Source organism: Phoenix dactylifera, chromosome 15 (genome assembly GCF_051530095.1).
Source record: "Phoenix dactylifera cultivar Ajwa chromosome 15, Ajwa_hap1_PhDact_Kaust_v1.1, whole genome shotgun sequence".
Lineage (NCBI taxonomy): Eukaryota > Viridiplantae > Streptophyta > Magnoliopsida > Arecales > Arecaceae > Phoenix > Phoenix dactylifera.
In genome coordinates, this window is record NC_143204.1 from 24,226,887 (window position 1) to 24,246,750 (window position 19,864).

At 38.9% G+C, this 19,864-nt stretch overlaps 2 protein-coding genes across 2 annotated transcripts; one reads left to right on the forward strand and one right to left on the reverse strand.

Annotated features, from left to right (window-relative positions):
- Positions 1-3,974: 3,974 nt before the first annotated feature.
- Positions 3,975-9,727, forward strand: LOC120113311 (1-deoxy-D-xylulose 5-phosphate reductoisomerase, chloroplastic). Its single transcript, XM_039134442.2, has 12 exons — positions 3,975-4,136; positions 4,940-5,118; positions 5,551-5,637; positions 5,753-5,878; positions 5,958-6,020; positions 6,509-6,658; positions 6,844-6,911; positions 7,384-7,495; positions 7,590-7,694; positions 7,865-7,986; positions 8,594-8,740; positions 9,340-9,727. Exons 1-12 carry the CDS (start codon positions 4,052-4,054, stop codon positions 9,506-9,508), a joined length of 1,413 nt encoding a protein of 470 aa, XP_038990370.2. The 5' UTR covers positions 3,975-4,051; the 3' UTR covers positions 9,509-9,727.
- A 5,613-nt stretch (positions 9,728-15,340) lies between these two features.
- LOC103705856 (uncharacterized) lies at positions 15,341-16,367 on the reverse strand. Its single transcript, XM_008789741.6, has one exon. The coding sequence runs from the start codon at positions 16,324-16,326 to the stop codon at positions 15,586-15,588; it is 741 nt and encodes a 246-aa protein (XP_008787963.2). The 5' UTR covers positions 16,327-16,367; the 3' UTR covers positions 15,341-15,585.
- Positions 16,368-19,864: the final 3,497 nt, after the last annotated feature.

Sequence of the window (19,864 nt, forward strand, 5' to 3'; positions counted from 1 at the left end):
AAACAGCAAATTAAGGAGCACTTTAGGCAACTTCCTCTCTCCAACCTACTGCGCATCTTCTGGAGTGATTAGCCACATACAAGACCATCCAGCCTGCGGCTCTGTTAGCTTCTCCGTAAACATATTTGGCTTAATATGCCATGCCACCACTAGTATGAATCTACAACAATATAAATTACGGTGGGAGATTATTTGACCAATACCATTATATAACATAAAGGTTGCATAAGCATAGATCAAGTTAATCATAGCAACGAATCAAAAAAAAAAAAAAAACCATCAAGCAAAAGTCATATTAAGTCGGTCCCCATGAAATCGTCGGCAACAAAATTCCAAACTAGCAGTCACACTAGGTGGACTTGGATAGCTCTCGAGTCTTTGGGACATAATCCATTGAATATGACCTTCCGATTTTTCAAAATCATGGAAGAATTAAAAAAAAAAAATCAAGTCCATATCCTTAAAATATAGAGTGGAAAGGACACGATTCTTGTGTTTCTAGTTTAAAAATTCTAGGATATGAACATGTTACCTGCCCTGATGAATGTAGAATTATTATCTAAACTACGGGTAGGGCTTACCATGTGGCAATAGGATGGAGATAAGAGGGTGACTTTTTGCCACCCTCCATTGAGCCTGGGCATCTTCCAAGTCTCACCAGAGCGCCGGCCAACTTTGGATTAGCCTCCACTACTAGCAGAGCTTTTGTTGGGTTGCAGCTCAGTCAAAATCCTATCATTCTATGGCACTATGATTGTAGTATGATACTTTCCAAGGGAGAATAGTCTTCATGTAGTTAATGATATCATGTTCGCATCAACGTATTGTCTTCGATTGAATTGTCCTCTTGCAGTTTCATGGATTACTTTGGTGGCACCTCCGGAAAGGAATCACATCACTGCCATTAGAACAGTTTGGATGGTCAGTCATCATGGGCATTCTCTTTGGAAATAACTAAAACTTTGAATTATATTTCATTCGTTTATTCCTCGAAAAAAATGTCAAACTTGACTGATCAACTCATGAGACTCGCATCCTTAAGCTGAATTTGGTACTTAGATCTCATTTATCTCTTATTCGCTTGAAAAATTATTTTCTCTACCATGTGCAGCATATGAATCTTATTCATCAAGCACTTATCTTGATGCACCATCACAGAATGAATCGCTGTGATTGGTGTATTGCACTGTCATGATTTTAAATAATATATTATTATGTTATAATGGTCTTTCACTTAAATTTTATTGATCATTATCATGATTATAGCAGCTATTATTTATCTCGGAAAGGGCAACTTCATATTTTTTTTAATAGTTAAATAATTGCTGACTATTGTAATAAGCGAGTACTGTGTGACACGTGGTTTGAAAGAAAGTCTAAGCGACAAGCATGAAATCCACGCGGCTACGTCCAACTTTGAACGTTGTAAGCATCGAGCAGAGACCATCTCTCCCAGGTGCAAAAAGCACGTGCGCCATGGAACGCTAACACTTATCTTTTGGCGTTGTTGGTTCAATTTGGTCTCCTTCGGCTGCTTAATTAGCAAGACGATGCTTACAAGAATCATGGAGGTATACACGTCAATCTATTGATCTTCTTGTAAGATGTAAGAGGATTTACTTCAACTAAATCAGCTACAGTGCTTGACAATGGATGGTCCTATATAACTTCCGCCCTAAATTGACCATAGCCGATGTGGAGAACTGGCCAATTAGAATCTCTTATGAAGACTCCAATCTACTGATCAAGGTCTGCCATGTGGCAAGCCTAAAAGCGCACGAGAAGTTTTTTGAATTTCAAAATCTTCCTATAGCTGGCAACACCTCGACCATGATAGCGGATGGTTTCCTAAACTGCGCATGCAAGATGCATGGAATATAAGGTGCATGTGAAACAATTGCATGTGATTTCCAGCACAAACGGCAGCCTGCCAAAGACGGCCAGCCTACGAGCCCGAGTTCTCCGAAGGCAGGTGCTAGTCTTCACCTATACAAGTCAATTTTAAAGAACCCTTTAGACAAATGCTTTCGAGCTTTGGCAGAGCAATGTGCTCACTCTCTCAACTTTCACTATTTTTGAGTGCTGCTCTGACTTAGGTATCAGAGGATCTTCTGTTGGATACTCTCCGATAAAAGAAAAATTTGTCTTTACTGTTTCAAGCCGAACTAGACACCAGACCGGAATCTCAAGCACAATCTCAACCTTTTAGTATGATTTCTGGTATTTAGCCGATTTGCACGCCTAAGCAACCGACTATCGAGCTGCCTAGCAATCCCTTCTACTCGGTGCGTGCCACAGTCATATCGACCGATGGCAACACTTCTATGATAATGGAATCGAGTTTCTATAAATAATGGACAGTCCTCTACAAATATTCCTCACCCTCCTAAGCTTAGTGAAAGCAGAATTGGACTTTAGGTCATTTAATACTCAATTACCAAAAACTTTGCCAACTTATATATATACATTAACACATTCATGAAAATCTCTTATTAGCTTAATATAGTTACACTTATTTGATTATTGTATTAAGTTCTTTTTCCCTTATCTGCTAGAGCCTGCATAATCTAAAGGCAAATTGCTTTTTATTTATGTGTTTTCATTAAAATGAATATATATATATATATATATATATAGAGAGAGAGAGAGAGAGAGAGAGAGAGAGAGAGAGAGAGATTCATCTTTGCTATTAAGGCACAAATTATCTTGAGCTTGTGATTTTGAAGCTTTATCTTTCTTTAAATACGAATATACTCTAAATTTTGGATATGATAAAATACATTTTAATTAGTTTTTAAATAAGAGAAATAAAAAGAGTGCATCAACTAAAATTGAGAATAGATATATGAAATGAAGATCACGACTATCAAAGATTCAAGAGGATCATCAGACTCAATGGTCCATTGAGATCAAGATAACGGGCTTGAAATATAGAAACATCCTCTTTATATGTGGAACTAAGACTTTGTATCTGACTGTTTTTAGATCTTGTTGTAGTAGCTGAAAGGTATTACTCCCGTATGGGTCCTCATACACTTCTCTTGTTTAAATCCTGACATTTTTGCCAGGCTAAAGGTCCAATCCCATAAATCTAATTACAAGCACCTCGATCATCTCATGATCAGCTTAATTGAGTTTATGTTGCAATGCCTCCTAGTATATAAATAGACCACGAATTGAGTCTGTTTTGATACTATCTGTAACAAATTAGAAGCTCATCTAAAAAAACTAGTCGAAAAATATTTTTTGGATTTCTTAACCATATATAAAATACTCAAGATGTATTCAAAATTTCAAATAGCCGATGAAGGACTAAACACATGCCCATACAGATTCTTCCATCTATGGTAACAAGAGTCTCATGCACAACCATGTCATGCAAATAGATAGAAGAATGCTAATTGACTTAAAATTATCCATGGTCAAGCATCTCATAGAAATTAAATAATCACATGAGACAAATCACATTCCAATGGTTGATTTTCGAGTAAATTGAAATAAAACCCTTCTTGACCCCCAATTATTTGATAGCACTTCCCTCATCGACTTCAAAAATAACTCTGGTGTTCCACGTGCAAATCATTTTGTGTGCAATGTCACACCAGGAGTAGCTTTGGCATTTAATAATGCCATATACCACCAATATTAAATTTTTTTAATAAACACCCATTTTAATTGTTAACCATGATATTATATACCAATAACCTGAACATTTATTCCGGATACCATCTCTGGGGAAATTATTACATGAACCAGGTCCAGCGCATCATTCCAAATTCCGGATCATATGTACGGTGGATAACGGGCATCCTCATTTGATCTTGAATTGTTTAAATACAAGGGATAATCTGGCGAGTGACTATTGGACCGGTCCACTGGACTTGGTCCATCAAAAAGTTCGACCCGTCTTCGATCTATCGCGCCCCACCGCCCATGTTAAAACCCGCCTCCAATCCGCATTTCCCTTCAAAGAAATATAAAGCCCCCATCTCTCTCTCTCTCTCTCCCTCTCTCTCGCGCTCGCTTCGGATAATCGAGGAGGAGGGACGTGATGGCGCTGAAACTTCCATTATCGACAGATATTGGAGGGATTTCCTTCATGGATTCAAGCAGAGGAGCCTTCCAACAGCTCAAAGGTGAGAGTTTTAGGATTCTCTCCTTCCAAAGAGAGCGGATTTTATTTCTTTTTTCTTACACTTTCATAGTATAGAATTAGCGGGCAGTGAGGTTGCTCCACTGTGACCTGGGTGTCACGGACAGCCTCTCCGTACATCCGAGTCTCCCCAGACCCCGCAGTAGCGAGAGCCTCGTGCACTAGACATTATTTTACCTTTTATAGTATAGCATTAGCTCAGGTGAGGCTGTGTGGTGTTTTCGTGCAGTTTTTCTGATTCTTTTTGCGGAATAATGGTTTATCGTGCGTTTTTTCTATTAAATTTCATTAGTTTGTTTAATTTCTTGGTGGGCATGTGTACATATTTGAGATATTTTAGATTATTTCTCGTTAATTTGGAAGGGTGTTAGATATTGAGTGTAAAGTTTCTCTCTTTTCTAAGAAAATTTGTATGTTGTTCGTGATCGGTCATGACGGATGTATTGATCCACCGGAAATCTGATGGTTTTGAGTGTGATTGAACTTACGATGGGTAGCTCCGTGGAGAAGCTCTTCATATCAGTACATATCAGTACTTTTCTCTATCTCGTTTCATTCTTGTTGTTAAAAAGTAAAAAGAAAATCCATTGTTATTGTCTATTAGCTTAAAAACTGACAATTTCTTCTTTTAATGATCATACGGAAGGGTGCGCAAGAGTGTTATTGCTTCTTGAATACTTCAAATAGAAAAATGAGGATTTAGTGGGTTGTCTTATGAGATTTGAGAATATGATTGTCTTTTATAGTAATATTGAAGTTAAATTCTCTACTATGTTGAAATTTCAGAGGGATTTCCTTGGAAAATGAAGAATCACACAGGTTCATGTAGGAGAATATGTTGCTCGATGCAGCAGGCTCCGCCGCCGGCCTGGCCTGGCCGAGCTGTTGCAGGATCAGGACGCAAGTCATGGGATGGTCCAAAGCCTATCTCAATTGTCGGATCTACTGGTTCGATAGGAACTCAGGTATGCACCATACAATACTGGTGCAGCATATTTTTACTTATCGTGCATTTCTTTCTCTTACATCTGTGCATTCTTTTGAGGGGATTATATTCAGGCATATTCACCCAAATGAATGTCTGAAAATTTGCCTGAAGTGCTTGTACGCCAACTTGAGACCTCCTTTATTTCTTGGACAAATATTGGTGCTCTACGTTTAGTTCTCATTCCAGTGCACAAAGTTGTTTGGGATCATGTCCTAGTGACATCTGCCATTGGTAATGGCCAAACCTCAAACCCATCAAACCAATAGGATGGCTGCGATTAAGAGCCTTAATGACCTTCCTGTGCATCTTGCTCAAATTATAGTCAAGTTTTTTTTTTTCTTCTATAAACTATGGACACCACATCCTGTTATACATTTTCTTCTGATTTTCTATTACTCTATATTTTCAGACATTGGACATAGTGGCTGAAAATCCAGATAAGTTTAGGGTTGTTGCACTTGCCGCTGGCTCTAATGTGACACTCTTGGCTGATCAGGTATGTATGAAGTTTCTTAAGTTGCCGAAGATGGCAACAAACAATTATAATTTGACAACAACTTTAAGTTCTGGTGAGTTTTGATATTTGTTCTTATTTTCTATTTCTTGAGCAGGTTAAAACATTCAAACCTCAATTGGTTGCCGTAAGAAACGAGTCATTGATTGGGGAACTAAAAGAAGCTTTGGCTGATGCTGAATACAAACCTGAAATTATTCCTGGGGAGCAAGGTGTTATAGAGGTCAGCCACCATTCCGCATCCATCCATTTGTTGTAATGGCATGATTTTGTCAAGTAATGTATTTGGATCTGATGTTCAGGTTGCTCGCCACCCAGATGCTGTCACAGTAATCACGGGAATAGTAGGATGTGCAGGCTTAAAGGTAAAGGTCTTTTATCTTATTGCTTCAATAAGACTGTAAACTATATGTTTGATATGAAGGATTCTACTCTTAGTTTAGGTTTACTCCTGGTCAGTTTATTGAAAAACAACATATACGATTATATATGAATGGGTTCTATGGGGCAAGATTTTGGCATAAACAATGCAGCAATACCCAGATATTTGTGCTTCTGCTCGCTGGATGGTAGTGTCGGCCTAGTAATTGTAAAGGATGTTCATCATGGAAGTCTGTCAGTGAAGGCCTTTCTAAAACTATGGTTTATTGCTGCTAATTTTGTAACTATAGTTGCCAAAATGCTGTGAAAATGGTAAAACAATAGTGTTGTGTCATTAGATTTACTATTTCTGGTCATTTTTTCAGATCTGACCTTAGGATGTCGAGATAGTTTTGGTTACTGAAAATCTTGATGATAATCGATAAACATCCATGTACAATGAAAACCCCGCTTTTTCTTATTTTATTGTCAGCCCACTGTAGCTGCAATTGAGGCTGGAATTGACATAGCCTTGGCAAACAAAGAGACTCTTATTGCAGGTGGTCCTTTTGTGCTTCCTCTTGCACACAAGCATAAAGTGAAAATACTTCCTGCTGATTCAGAACATTCTGCCATATTCCAGGTATCTTGGTTTGTTGCTGATGGAATTTTTCTAGGTGCATTCCAGATTGCAGTTCCTTTCTTGTTATGAAATGAAAATATTCTCTGCGTGCTATCTGTTTACCTGACTGCATGCTCATAGAGAAATATTAATGCCTCAAGTTGGTGAATGAAAAATGATGATTAGGCAATGTTCATTTTCTCCAGTGTATTCAAGGTTTACCAGAGGGTGCACTTCGACGCATAATTTTGACTGCATCCGGAGGAGCCTTCAGGTGTGTCCAAGATCTACAATTTATCTATCATAGTTGCATCTTGATATGGAGAGTAATAAGGGAGATGAATTTTTTATTGCATACTTCGTCGAAAGCTTAGAGTTCTCAACAGCTCAGGACTATCCAGTAAACTTTTGATTAAATTTATTATTGAGCTATTAATCATTGTTCTTCCTATGGAGGCAAAAAGAGAGAAGAGAAAGCTTGATCAGTGAAACAGATTAAACTAATTTGAATTATTTGAGCACTTAAATTTCCTTTTGAAGTGTAAGTTCTTGATCTGGCTGCCTTTTACTACCAAACAGGTTATGCCTCCTAACGAAGAAAGCAACATAAAATGTGTCCCTTTTGATATAGTATGATAATCTCTTTCATGTTATGAAAAAATCATCTTCTCTGCAGTTATCTTCCTGTACCCTTCATTTTACAGCCAAGAATTTAGACCATCATTTTTACATGGTGTTTATGATAGGGATTTGCCAGTTGAAAAGTTGAAAGAGGTGAAAGTTGCGGATGCTTTGAAACATCCAAACTGGAATATGGGGAAAAAGATCACTGTGGATTCTGCTACCCTTTTCAACAAGGTATTATGTTCTTGATGACTTTGTAAGATGCAACAAATGTCTATTCTCTAGTTTTTCAAGACCTACAGCTATCAGCAAGTTCTTTATTATACAGGGGTTGGAAGTTATTGAAGCACACTATCTATTTGGGGCTGATTATGATAATATTGAGATTGTGATTCATCCACAGTCCATCATTCACTCCATGGTTGAGACACAGGTAAATCTCTTATAACTCCCATTGCTATGTTGATCAGTGATATTCTTTAAGTGATGTTTAACAGCTCGAAAGTTGCAATTATTGTTTCATTTGAAAGTGTTTATTTGGAGACACTCTAGTTCCCATCTACACATCAAGAATTCCTAAATTATTTTATGTTGTTTTGACAGGATTCATCTGTTTTGGCTCAGTTGGGATGGCCTGACATGCGCCTACCAATCCTTTATACAATGTCTTGGCCACAGAGAATTTATTGCTCTGAAATTACATGGCCTCGGCTTGATCTTTGCAAGTATGGAACTTCTTTTCCTAATTATAATGTTCCGCATGCAAAGTTTAGTTTTCAGGCCTTACAATTGTGCATTATCATGCACATGTAGTATATTATATAAATAAATATTATAGTAACCTACTAACCTTATTATAAATGATGGCAGCATGTTTTTTCTACGTTATAGCACCCAAATATACGTCTTATATGCCTTTGCTGTCATCTTAATTAAATGAGAAAGAATAATAGGCGGATATGGTTTGGGTAGATAAAATATACTGAATCAAGCAGATATAATTGATCTTTACAGTGAGTGAAAAACTCACTGAAATCTTATAATTGAAAAAAAGGCTCATTTTGTTGCTCCACATCAAAATATTTCAGCTGTTCTTGTCTATACAATGAAGTCAAAATATTATCAATAGATGGACTCTATGACAAATAATCACCACATCCTTTGATAACATAATCATGGGTTAGAAATTGCTATTGAAATATATTTGGTACAAAAAATGGAATTTATATTACAGATGATATCATGTAGGCAGCTATATGAATTAAAATTATCGAATGTGATTATCCGCTGATAAGTAAACATAATAAAACCTTGTTTAAATGGATTATGCAGGCTAGGTTCAATGACATTTAAGGCTCCTGATAATGTAAAATACCCATCCATGGATCTTGCCTATGCTGCTGGGCGAGCCGGGGGCACGATGACAGGAGTTCTTAGTGCTGCTAATGAGAAGGCGGTGGAGTTGTTCATCAACGAGCAGTATGCACTCTTCTCCTTTTCTTTAGGGCCTGTTATTATCTTGGTGATTTTTTTTTCATACTTAAACATCCGGTTTTTCATATTTTCAAAGTTAGTAATAATTGCACATGATTGTTCACTTCTGGAACCTTATAAAATGCCGCGCAATGTTTTCTTGATCAGTTTTTTGCTCTGAACAACGGAGCACGTATACCAGATTTCCAAACCTTTTGCTTCAAAATTTTAAAAATTGAGTGGAACATCTGTTGCTGCCTCTCCTTCCTATATAAATTTTTCTATCAGAATTAAAGAATGATGCGACTTAAATGCTATAAATATTTGAGAGGCTGCACTGTTGGTTAACAACTCAACAGTTACAGTAAAGAGATTTAAAAGGAGTTCTCATTTAAATGGTTTTAAAAGAAGGAAATTTTTTTATACAGCTTTCCATCTCTAATCTTTTTATTTCTTTGTTCTGCTTTGCATTTCACAAAATTTTGTCAGTGATTTGTCAACAAAGTGAACAATCATTCTCTTACCTTTTGCTTCTGTCAAGATGGGAGGTGATCACTTTCCTTCGAATAGATGGATATATCTTATGGCATTTGCCTGTGTTTCAGAATCGGCTATCTGGACATTTTCAAGGTTGTGGAGCTTACCTGCAATTCCCATAGGAATGACCTAGTTGTCAACCCTTCCCTTGAGGAGATCATACATTATGACTTGTGGGCTCGAAAGTTTGCAGCCAGTCTACAACCATCATCCGGCTTGAGTCCTGTTCCTGTTTAAGTAGGCCGGCTCATCAGCTAGAATGCTGTGGGAAACGGGACGCCTTCAACTAGTTCTCTGGGTGTTAATTTCATTGCTAGAATCCATGAATGATGAAGCACCCAGCATGTGTTGCAACAGGAAAAGATGTAGGGAGAACTCATGTCTCAATCTTTATATACATCAACAATGTTCAATCGAAAAGAAATCAATGGAAAAAAGTTCAATGCAATCATAAAAGAGCAGCTAAAGAAGGAAGAGCAGGATTGGTCTGTTGCTTTGGATGCATTTTCTTGTTCCTCTACATTGTGTCGTTGTGTAATCTACGGAGGGCTGTTCATTGGCCATGCCAACCTGAGCAGCCTGATCGTCTGACCGAAACAGGGGTGGCGGCTGGGATTTTAGGCTCTAAGGCCTCAACGGGCCAGAATGTGAGAAGCCTGATAATTTCTGGGCTGCCCCAGAGAAACTTTTCAAACTTGGGTCGGGCTTGGCTCTGGTACCCTCAGGGCGTTAGCCTTAGTGTGAGTTTAGCTTGGGCCTGAGCTGTCAATCTTGGCTGGAACTGGAAACCTGATATGGCCTATGACATGCCAAAATCTGCTGCGAAAACAGCTTTAATAACAGTTTTGCGAGACAAAAAGCACAGTTGTAACTATGCAAATAAGAGAGAAAAATAGGCTAATCAGTAACTTTGATTGGTATCTTACCATGTTTTAGTGGCTTTTGGCATACCAACCTACCTTTTCTTTCTATGACCGAAAAGGTATCTAGACAAATTTACAACTTACTGATACAAAGTTGTGTGTAAATTGTGAACAGGAAAGAAGAGATATTGGAACCAACATGCACTTATGACATTCACAAGGGATACCAGCATCTAATAACACTACCTTAACTGCATGTAATCTATTCTCTGTCTAAAAAAAATGGAATTGGAAATCTCGATGGCTATCTACAATTGCTACAACTCCTTCATTGCTGCACAAATTTTCTCAAGATTGGAATCTGAGCAAAATTTGTTTGATCAATTACAATGCACATACCGCTAAATTTCAAGTTTTTTTTTTTTTGTTGTTGTTTTTTTTTTGTACACATCATACCCCATGACGAACAAACTGACATGTGTTTTTTGTTCAACAGCAATTTACGTGTTAACTTCACTGGGTTAGCTCTGTGCTAGTCCCGGCACTCGACTTGACAGGACTCGTACAGACTTAATACAAACTAACATGTGATTTTTATGTTCTATAGTGATTTAGGTGTTTAACGTTGTAGTGTTAAGTTTGAACCACTCTCAGCAAAAAAAGAAAGTTAGTACTAATCCTGTCAAGCCAAGTGCTGAGACTAGTTAAAACTTAATGCAACCACATAATACGTGATGGGATGTAAGTTTTGATCCTAGAGGAATGTACATAAAATCCTGTTGAGGGAAAAATCCTCTTCCCCCCTCCTCTCTCTTTCCCTTATGTTATCCTTTTCCACATATCCAACAATTAAAAATAGGCATGGGTGCATATTGGCAGAAAGTTATGAGACGCCACATGGGAAATAAAATTTAATTTGCTAGTTATTGGAAAGCCTATTAAGTCACAACAGCTTCTCTTCTCTTATTATAATAGTAGAGATGATGCAATGCAATCATATATCCAATTTAAAACTCGAACAAGAATTAGACATCTTGATGCTCTCTTGTGCATAAACCAATAACAACATTCACAGTAATTAAAATTAGCCCATATTAATTAAAATTCAAATAAGCATCTTTGATAAGAAAAAAGCACAATTCCAGTACAAAGGCAATCGAGACAATCCCCCCACCAATGACAACCAAAGCTAAGAAAGGCTTTTGCAGCTACTACAAGGGAATAAATCATAAGACCTGTTCACGAGATGCCACAGAAATTTTAGTTAAAAAGAACCAAATTAGAAGCAAAGATTCTAATTATAAAGAACTTACAACCAGCTCATACTAAGATTCCAACTTAACTAAATGTTTTACCAAAAGATCCCTCTTTAAGACTTCAACAATCATCGGTAGCACAAATGGGGAATCCTGTAATGCAGATCGATATTGTATTTAAAATATCGGAGCAACAAACAACACTATATGATATGTATAGTAATGCAGCCTCACCACTCTGATGTAGACTTATGTCCCTAGTTATATGTATAAAATAAAAGTCTTGAGTATATTGACTGACAACTATGATGGGATGAAATGTAGATATATTTACTGGAAGAGTATATGTTAGCTGGATTCTGATGTTTACTTTTTTGTAAGATTTGTGTTTCGCAACAATGTTATTCTGAAAGCTGATTGTGTAAGGGATTCTCAAAGTATTGCAGCATGAATCTTCAGTTTTGTTTCCAGAAGCAGCTAAACCTATGCTTCCCTATAATTATAAGCTATCCAAAACAGTTTGGGTATGGAATTAAAGGAAAAAGTTCTAGAAAATCTCTGCAGTAACTGGGGCAAGACTGTATATCTTCTGTTGTATATGAGTGCCAACAACCATAAGGTGTGCATATATATCATGCCAAGAACCAACTCGGAGAGGAGCAAAAAATCGAGTTACAGAAAGCCACTATGATCTTTCTCACCTGAAAAAATGGAATAGGGTGCAAGGACATAATGCAAGTTTTCTTTTGCCTATAATAAACTATACACACACAAAGAGAGTGGACTGCTCACAGTGTTGAATTACCAATGCTGCACTCCAGCAAGTTAGAATGTCATAGTTTTGCAACCCAAAAAACAAACAAAAAAAAAAACAATGGCTATTACTCGCCCTGCATCCAATGCATTAAAAGTCTCGGGTGTTGCCAGAAATTTCAAGTCAAAAATTTTGCGCTACACATAAAGGCAGTTCTAATAATGAATCTCAACTATCATAAAATAATATAATATACCTCAACAGTTGTACAACATTATAAAACCACTATTTGATAATACAATAGTTTACTGAAATAGACTGTAACCACAAACTATGACTCGTCTACTTGATATCAACACTATGATTCATCCAAGTTAGTCTATGCATGAACAGCAAAATCATTTGGCCATTGCTATCTTCCTTTGATTAGATTTCTTTGGCTCCTGTTCGTTTGAACTTCTTCAAGCATTCATGAATGTGATTTCCACTGATACAAGGTTGGGTCATTTGCAATTAAAGAAGGCTTAAATCTCCAGAGCTTTCATCCAAAATTATTATGTACCCTTCCCTTTCTCTCTTACCCCAAACATACCAATATAAATCTTTTAACCAGGGTCTCCACTGATCAATACACCTAATCATATCATCTCAACTGCAGCAATCTCTTCTCAACTATGCACTACGCCCACTTAGTGCTTGCTGCCTGCATGGCAGCCTCATAACTATAACAAACATTGTGAAAACTAAATCTATTGAGCATTACAGCAAACAGATGATGGACAAGTCATTCATGGTGTTTAAAATGAACATAAAAAGATGCTAAAGGGGCTTTTTCCGGTGGAGCCGGTGGTGGTGGTGGTGGTGGGGGTGGTGGTGTTGATAGGGGAGGGGGGTGGTGGCCAAAGCAGGAGAACTAGAGGGAGAGGTGGAAGAGGTGCTCGTCCTTGTGCGTCCCTTAGCACTTGTAATTTCGTTGCCAAGTCTGGAGAGACTGCTTCTCATCTTCACGCCATCAATACGTGGGATGAGCGCAAGGGATCTGGACAACGATAGGCCTCTAGGAATTTTGTCTGCTTGGGAGTACCAATACAAGTGACATAGCGGAGGACCATATCCAAACTAGAAGTCTACAAGATTTGTCGCTATCTATCAAATGGTTTGGCTTTGAAAAGTCGCAACACCTTGACTTTCGGGTCAAATCACACAATCTTTATCAAAAAAAAGTCCAACACAATGTTTCGGTGACTATTACGATGTCCTAGCGGAGCAGGTAGCTTTCAACCTACATAAAAAATTAAATCTATCACCATTTGGGTATGTGCTCGCTTAAGATTTTTCAACCGAAACAGAGAATTATAAATCCTCATGTCCCTTAGCCTACTAGGTCAAAAGATGTTTGCAATGGTACAAATAGTTGAATTGGATGACAAGAAGGGAAGAAGACTTCGTCTCTAACTAACTGCAGACTTTGTCATCAAGCTATCATCAATGAAAGGTGCCGCCTTTCCAAAACATCTAGAACCAGCATCGCTTGGATCATAACCAAACACAATTGTCCGCAAGAATGTAAATTCTGACCCATTCTTGTTTAAAAATGGTTTGAATAAAGAGTGGTTGCGAGAAAAAGAAAAGAATACTAGACCAGCTGAAATACACAACTCTTGGCATCAGCCATTGCCGAATATAAAAGATCAGTAGCAAAATTATTAACCCAAAGGTGTGGTTGTTGGAGATGAGTAGCTGTGTGATATTATATTTAAAATAAAAGTATAACATGTATTTGATGATTGACTTTTTTTTTCCCTGCATTTGTAAAACGTATATATTTGAACCCAAAGGTGATAGAGTCATGGATGACACTACAATAGAACTGATTGAACAATCATTAATTTGTTTTACTATACTATCAATGCAAGAGAATATGTCTGGAAAAAATAAATTTGAAGTGCGAAGAAATGTTTTCTGTGGAATAAAACCATCAAAAAATGTGTGTGGACGTCGGAGCAAGATCTCAAAGCAAATGCAGCTTTTCTCATGGACAGATGGGACTAGCTGGTTGTGATGTGCTAGATAATAAACTTGTCTTAAATAGGGAAGAAAAGGGGAAAAAAAATAGAGAAGATCATGTAAGTCGGATTGAAATAATTTATATCCTTCTTAGCATTTATATAAGATAAAATGATGGACAAGTAGTGCATGTTAGATGATGTGTGTTTTTTTCTCTCTATTGAGTTTTTTCATATCTACAGAAAAGTTAATAATTCTACAGATTAGATGACGGACTATGAGGCTAACCATACGTGATTTACATTATGAAATTTTTATATATATCTTCCGCTTTTTTAAAAAAATATTTTTTTTATTTTTATGAATATTTGTGCTCGTTTTAAATAATTAATTCATATGTTCTAAAAAAAAAAAAGCCTTTATGAGCTTTTTCACCTTTGAAAGCTTCGGGCGTTTGGTTGAAGATTCAAATACATCCTTAGAAGCCTCTCCAAGCAGCAGTATTATACCGTTTGTTTTGGTTGAAGATTCAAATACATGCTTAGAAGCCTCTCCAAGCAACACTATTATACTGTCAATTACGTTACTTGCTATGACAAAGGCATGCTTTCATCTTTATTGACAGAGTCCAGATATCTTTATTTTTACCAGGAGTCTTTTTCATCTTGGTCCTTTACTTCTTCTTTATTTGGATAATATTTTTCTTTTTAAGTGGTTAGATGTGACAAACTGACAATAATTCGAGTTCGAAGCACTTCACAAGAAGAGCAACACACAGAAGAGATGCCACCGTATTCCATCAATGATGAGCAAACCCCTATATCCTGTATCTGGCTTTTTCTATGTAGGAGAGCCGTGACCATGTGAAAGATTGCACATAAAGAACCAAGTCCTCGGATAACCATGGCGAAAGCAAGGAACTTTCTTTCCCATTGGCACCAAAACCATACAACAATATGACCAAGTATGAAAGCAACAACGTACTAATATTATATTCATCAATATCATTTTAATTATATTTGAAAGATAAATTTTCGATCTCTCGCGCTTTTCTTGTTAAGACCATCAAAGTTTTTCTTTTTTCTTGATACAATGGTGACTCACACGCAGCAGATGTAGGTACAGTCCACAAAATCAAAAAAAAATATAATACAAAGGATAAAATACCGACATCAACACCGACATGTGGTTCTTCCAAAATGAAGTTTTTCGAGTGGTGAGCCGCGAAGGATGTCATCCAGTCAGCAGCTGAGCCGGCGGGTGTCAAACCACCAGATCTTTACAAATAAAGAAAAACAGCCCAACGAAGCCGCATTTCCACATTGGAAAACAAATAATCAAAATGAAATGGTAAAATTTATTTTCCTAGAAAAAGGAAAGATAAAATTTTGAAAAAAATAAAAATGGACGATTTTGTCTTTAGGAGGGATGATGTTACCGGCCGAAGCCGTTCACATTGCCGAACAAACCGACCGGTCGGTACGGTAAGAATGACCGGCGCCCGCCCTTCGCCTTCTCCGCGTCTCCCTTCGCGTAGTACAAACGGTGGGCGGTGACCAGATCCAACTCCGTCGCCCGAGCCCCCTTCTTCTCCCCTTTCTTCGTCGCCGTCGCCGACGCCGACGCCGCCTTATGGGTTTTATCGTCCGCCGCTAGGAAGACAAACTTCTCCTTCCCGTCGCTGTGGCTCCGCCCCACCATCAGGTCGCGGAGCCGCCACCGCCGGGCTGACCCGGTGGAGGCGCTCTTCTTGCATTGCTCCGCCGACGGCCGAGACCACGCGCAGTACGCCCCCACCGCCGCGTCCGCCTCCGACGAAGCAGACGACGTGGAGCTCCGTTCCATCTCCGCCGCCGGCGAGATGAGGAAGTTGCTGCCGAAGACGGGGTAGGAGGGGAGGATGCGGCCGTTGGAGAAGATCTCATCGGCAGTGATGGAGGTCTCCGCCTCCGGGTCCCTCGCCGCGAATGTGAACTCGAAATCGTCGCTGGAGTTGTCGTCGCCGTCTTCCTCCTCCTTCGCCGCTGCCGCTGCCGCCGCCGGTGGTTCCGCCAGGTGACTGGCTGCGGAGATCTGATGAAGGGAATCCTGATGGACGGTGGTGATCTCCTCCTCGGTCTCACCGATGCTGGGGGACAATTTCAGATACGACTCCTTCTCACGGTGTTCCATCATCGCTTTTTCTTGGGGAGGGACGGAATCGGGAACGGAGAGAGGGAGAGAGAGAGGAGGAGGAGGGCGTTGCTTTTATAAAGGGTGGGGGGAGGGGGAGGCCGCGGAGTCCGCGAGAGGCCGGGACGGCGTCGACTTTGTTGACGGCCACCTCGCGTGGCTTTCCTTGGAGGGAAAGCACTTTAAAACCGCGTTTACCGGGCGCGATCTCGCACGTGCGGCAATCTCTAGAAGGTCAAACGACGGATTTCCTGGAGTTTGCGCTGCCGTTTGCATCCCAGACTTTTACGCGGGCGGCAGATCCGCCGTCCGGTCATCTCCGACTTTTAGTGGGGTACAAAAATTTGTATACATATTGCATTTATACGAATATAGTAAGTTAGGCGGCTAAACTTTATGATCTCACCAACTGAAAGATAAATTGTTATGGCCTCAAATCATTATTTGGTTTAGCTCTAAACCAATGATGCTCCTTTATCTTAATAGGATTAAGCCCAAGTTCATCAACATAATTGGACCATGAAGGTGGGAGGGTGTTTCCTATGCGAGATGAGTATTAAGCACGGACCGTATCGTCCTGAAGGGAGATTCAACCATGGTGATCGAGTGGATCTAAGATCCGAGCCGTCTTTGGAGGGATGCGACTGATCCACGATATCTGTCGACTTTTGGAGGAGTGTGTCTTTCATCTATCTACTTATACCTACAGAAAGGCAAACAGTGCGGCGGACTGGATGACATCCTCTGCAACTCAGCATTTCGGGGTTTCATTTGAGATGACCACTCCTTAGTTCCGTCTCCTCTGTATTCTTTTATCTTTCTTGATCTTATAGGCTGCACCCACACTCATTGTGTGTGAGTCGCCATTGTAACCAAAAAAAAAAAAAAAAAGGAGGAAGGAAGGTGGGAGTCTATCTATAAAGTTTGATATCATGTATTCCACAGCAAATATTAATCCACCAATTTCAGCTCCCTTGGGGAGTTCTAGATACGGATGAATCTATTTGTTCATAGAGCTACCATCTACCATTACACTACCATCTACCATTACACTACCATCTAACTGTTTAGGCTTGCATCATCTAGACCGTACTCAGCTTCCATGGCATCTCAGAGTTCGTCAGCACATTTTGTCGAGTAATAAAGATCATAATGCTCTGATGGTTTGATGAGAATCTAGTTCTTGCAATGGAATTCATCTCTTTAAGGGTACTTGCCATGGAACAAGAATGTGTTAGCTGTATATAAGCCGTATTGCTAGCTGTATATGAGTTGTATACATGAGCTGTATATGAGTTGTACATAACCACCTTCAACTATAAAAGGTTAGGCTTGCATCATTTAGACCATACTTAGCTTCCATGGCATCTCAGAGTTTGTCAGCACATTTTGTCGAGTAATAAAGATCATAATGCTTTGATGGTTCGATGAGAATCTAGTTCTTGCAATGGAATTCATCTCTTTAAGGGTACTTGCTATAGAACAAGAATGTGTTAGCTGTATATAAGCCGTATTGCTAGCTGTATATGAGTTGTATACATGAGCTGTATATGAGTTGTACATAACCACCTTCAACTATAAAAGGTGGGCTATGGCATTGTTTGTAGTGTGAATAAAAGATTGTATTCTTCTCTCTCCTCTTTCTCTCTACGCTCGAGGAGACCTTTGCTCCAATGGCACGTCTTACCACTTTTCGTTCTTTACTTGCAGTTGTAGCCGTTAAGCGGTGGAAGATGTATCAGATGGATATTAAAAACGCTTTCCTCAGTGGTGATTTAGCTAAGAAAGTATATCTACAGCCTCCTCCAGATTTTGTTCATCCACCTGAGAAGGTCTGTCGTCTTCGTAAGTCACTCTATGAGCTTAAGCAGTCTCCTCAAGCTTGGCTTTTCAAGTTCAGCTTGGTCTTAACTCAATAAGGTTTTACTCCTAGTGCATATGATTCAGTACTATTTCTTTGCCGATCTGAGGCTAGTATTGTTCTTCTTTTGCTGTATGTGGATGATATGGTTATTACTGAAGATAACATCTCGGGAATCCATACACTTTAGCAGATTCTTAGACAGCAGTTTGAGATGAAGGATTTAGGATCCCTCAACTACTTTCTTGGTCTTGAAGTGATATCCAGCTCAGATGGCGCCTATCTTTTCCAGGCTAAGTATGCCTCCAAGTTGCTATCTCGTGCTGGGTTGAGAGATAGCAAGACCGTGGATAGTTCTCTGAAAATGAATGTTAAGCTTCTTCCCACTGATGGTGAACTATTGACAGATGCTTTGTATGGGCAGTTGGTTGGTAGTCTCATCTATTCAATCGTTACACATCCTAATATTTCTTATGCAGTTATTTTGATTAGTCAGTTTATGCATGCACCACGCTCTACACACTATGTAGTACGTATCCTTTGGTATGTTAAGGGTATATTGTTCCATGGCCTTTACTTCTTATCCCACTCCACTTTGGATATTCAGGCCTATTTCTGATGCAGATTGGGCTAGAGACCCTACAGACCGCCGCTCTACCACTTGCTATTGTTTCTTACTTGATTCTTCTTTTTATCTCTTGGAAAAGCAAGAAGCAGACGGTTGTCTCTTGCTCCAGTATAAAGGCTGAGTATCGTGCACTGGCAGATACTACCTCTGAGTTTTTATGGCTTTGATGGCTACTACATGATATGGATGTTCCTTTGACCAGCAGTTCCTCTCTTTATTGTGATAATAAGAGTGCCATACAGATTATTCATAATGATGTATTTCATGAGCGAATGAAGCATATTGAGATAGATTGTCACTTTATTCGGCATTATATCAAGCATTACACTTTTCAGTTGATACATGTTGCTTCTGCGGATCAGCTTGCTGACATTGTTACGAAGGCTCATCCATCGGGGCGTCATCGTGATTTGGTTAGCAAACTCAAGTTGGCATCTTCGCTACTATTTTGAGTTTGAGGGAGAATGTTAGCCGTATATAAGTTATATATGAGCTATATTGCTAGTTGTATATGAGCTGTATAGTACATGAACTATATATGAGCTGTACATAGCCACCTTCAACTATAAAAAGGTGGGTTATGGCACTGTTTGTAGTGTGAATAAAATATTGTATTCTTCTCTCTCTATGTTTCTCTCTCCTCTCTCTCTATGCTTATAGGGTGCTTGGAGTAGCGTCTTAGGTTAGAGGTGGAAGGTGATGGGTCAAAAGTAGTCGGCCGGTTTGATTCTTTATCAAACGTTACTGGATTAGGGCCCAATATATCTGAGAGCAGCTCAAGGTGGTGAACCAGTACTTCGCTTGATTTTTCCATGTCCTAAAACACAACTCATTAAATTTCTCGGGTTTGTCACTATTTAGATCTTCAAAAGTGGCTGTAACTTTGAATAGGAGAAAGGTGGCAACCTGGTCTTAATGTTTAAAGAAAGAACTAATCTAAATTTTGAACTAGATAATGGAAGGCTTTCAAACAAATGGCGTGTTATACAAGTGAATCAGCATAAAAATAAAATCAATCTTTCTAAGATAAAACTCCAAGATCCCATTGGGAA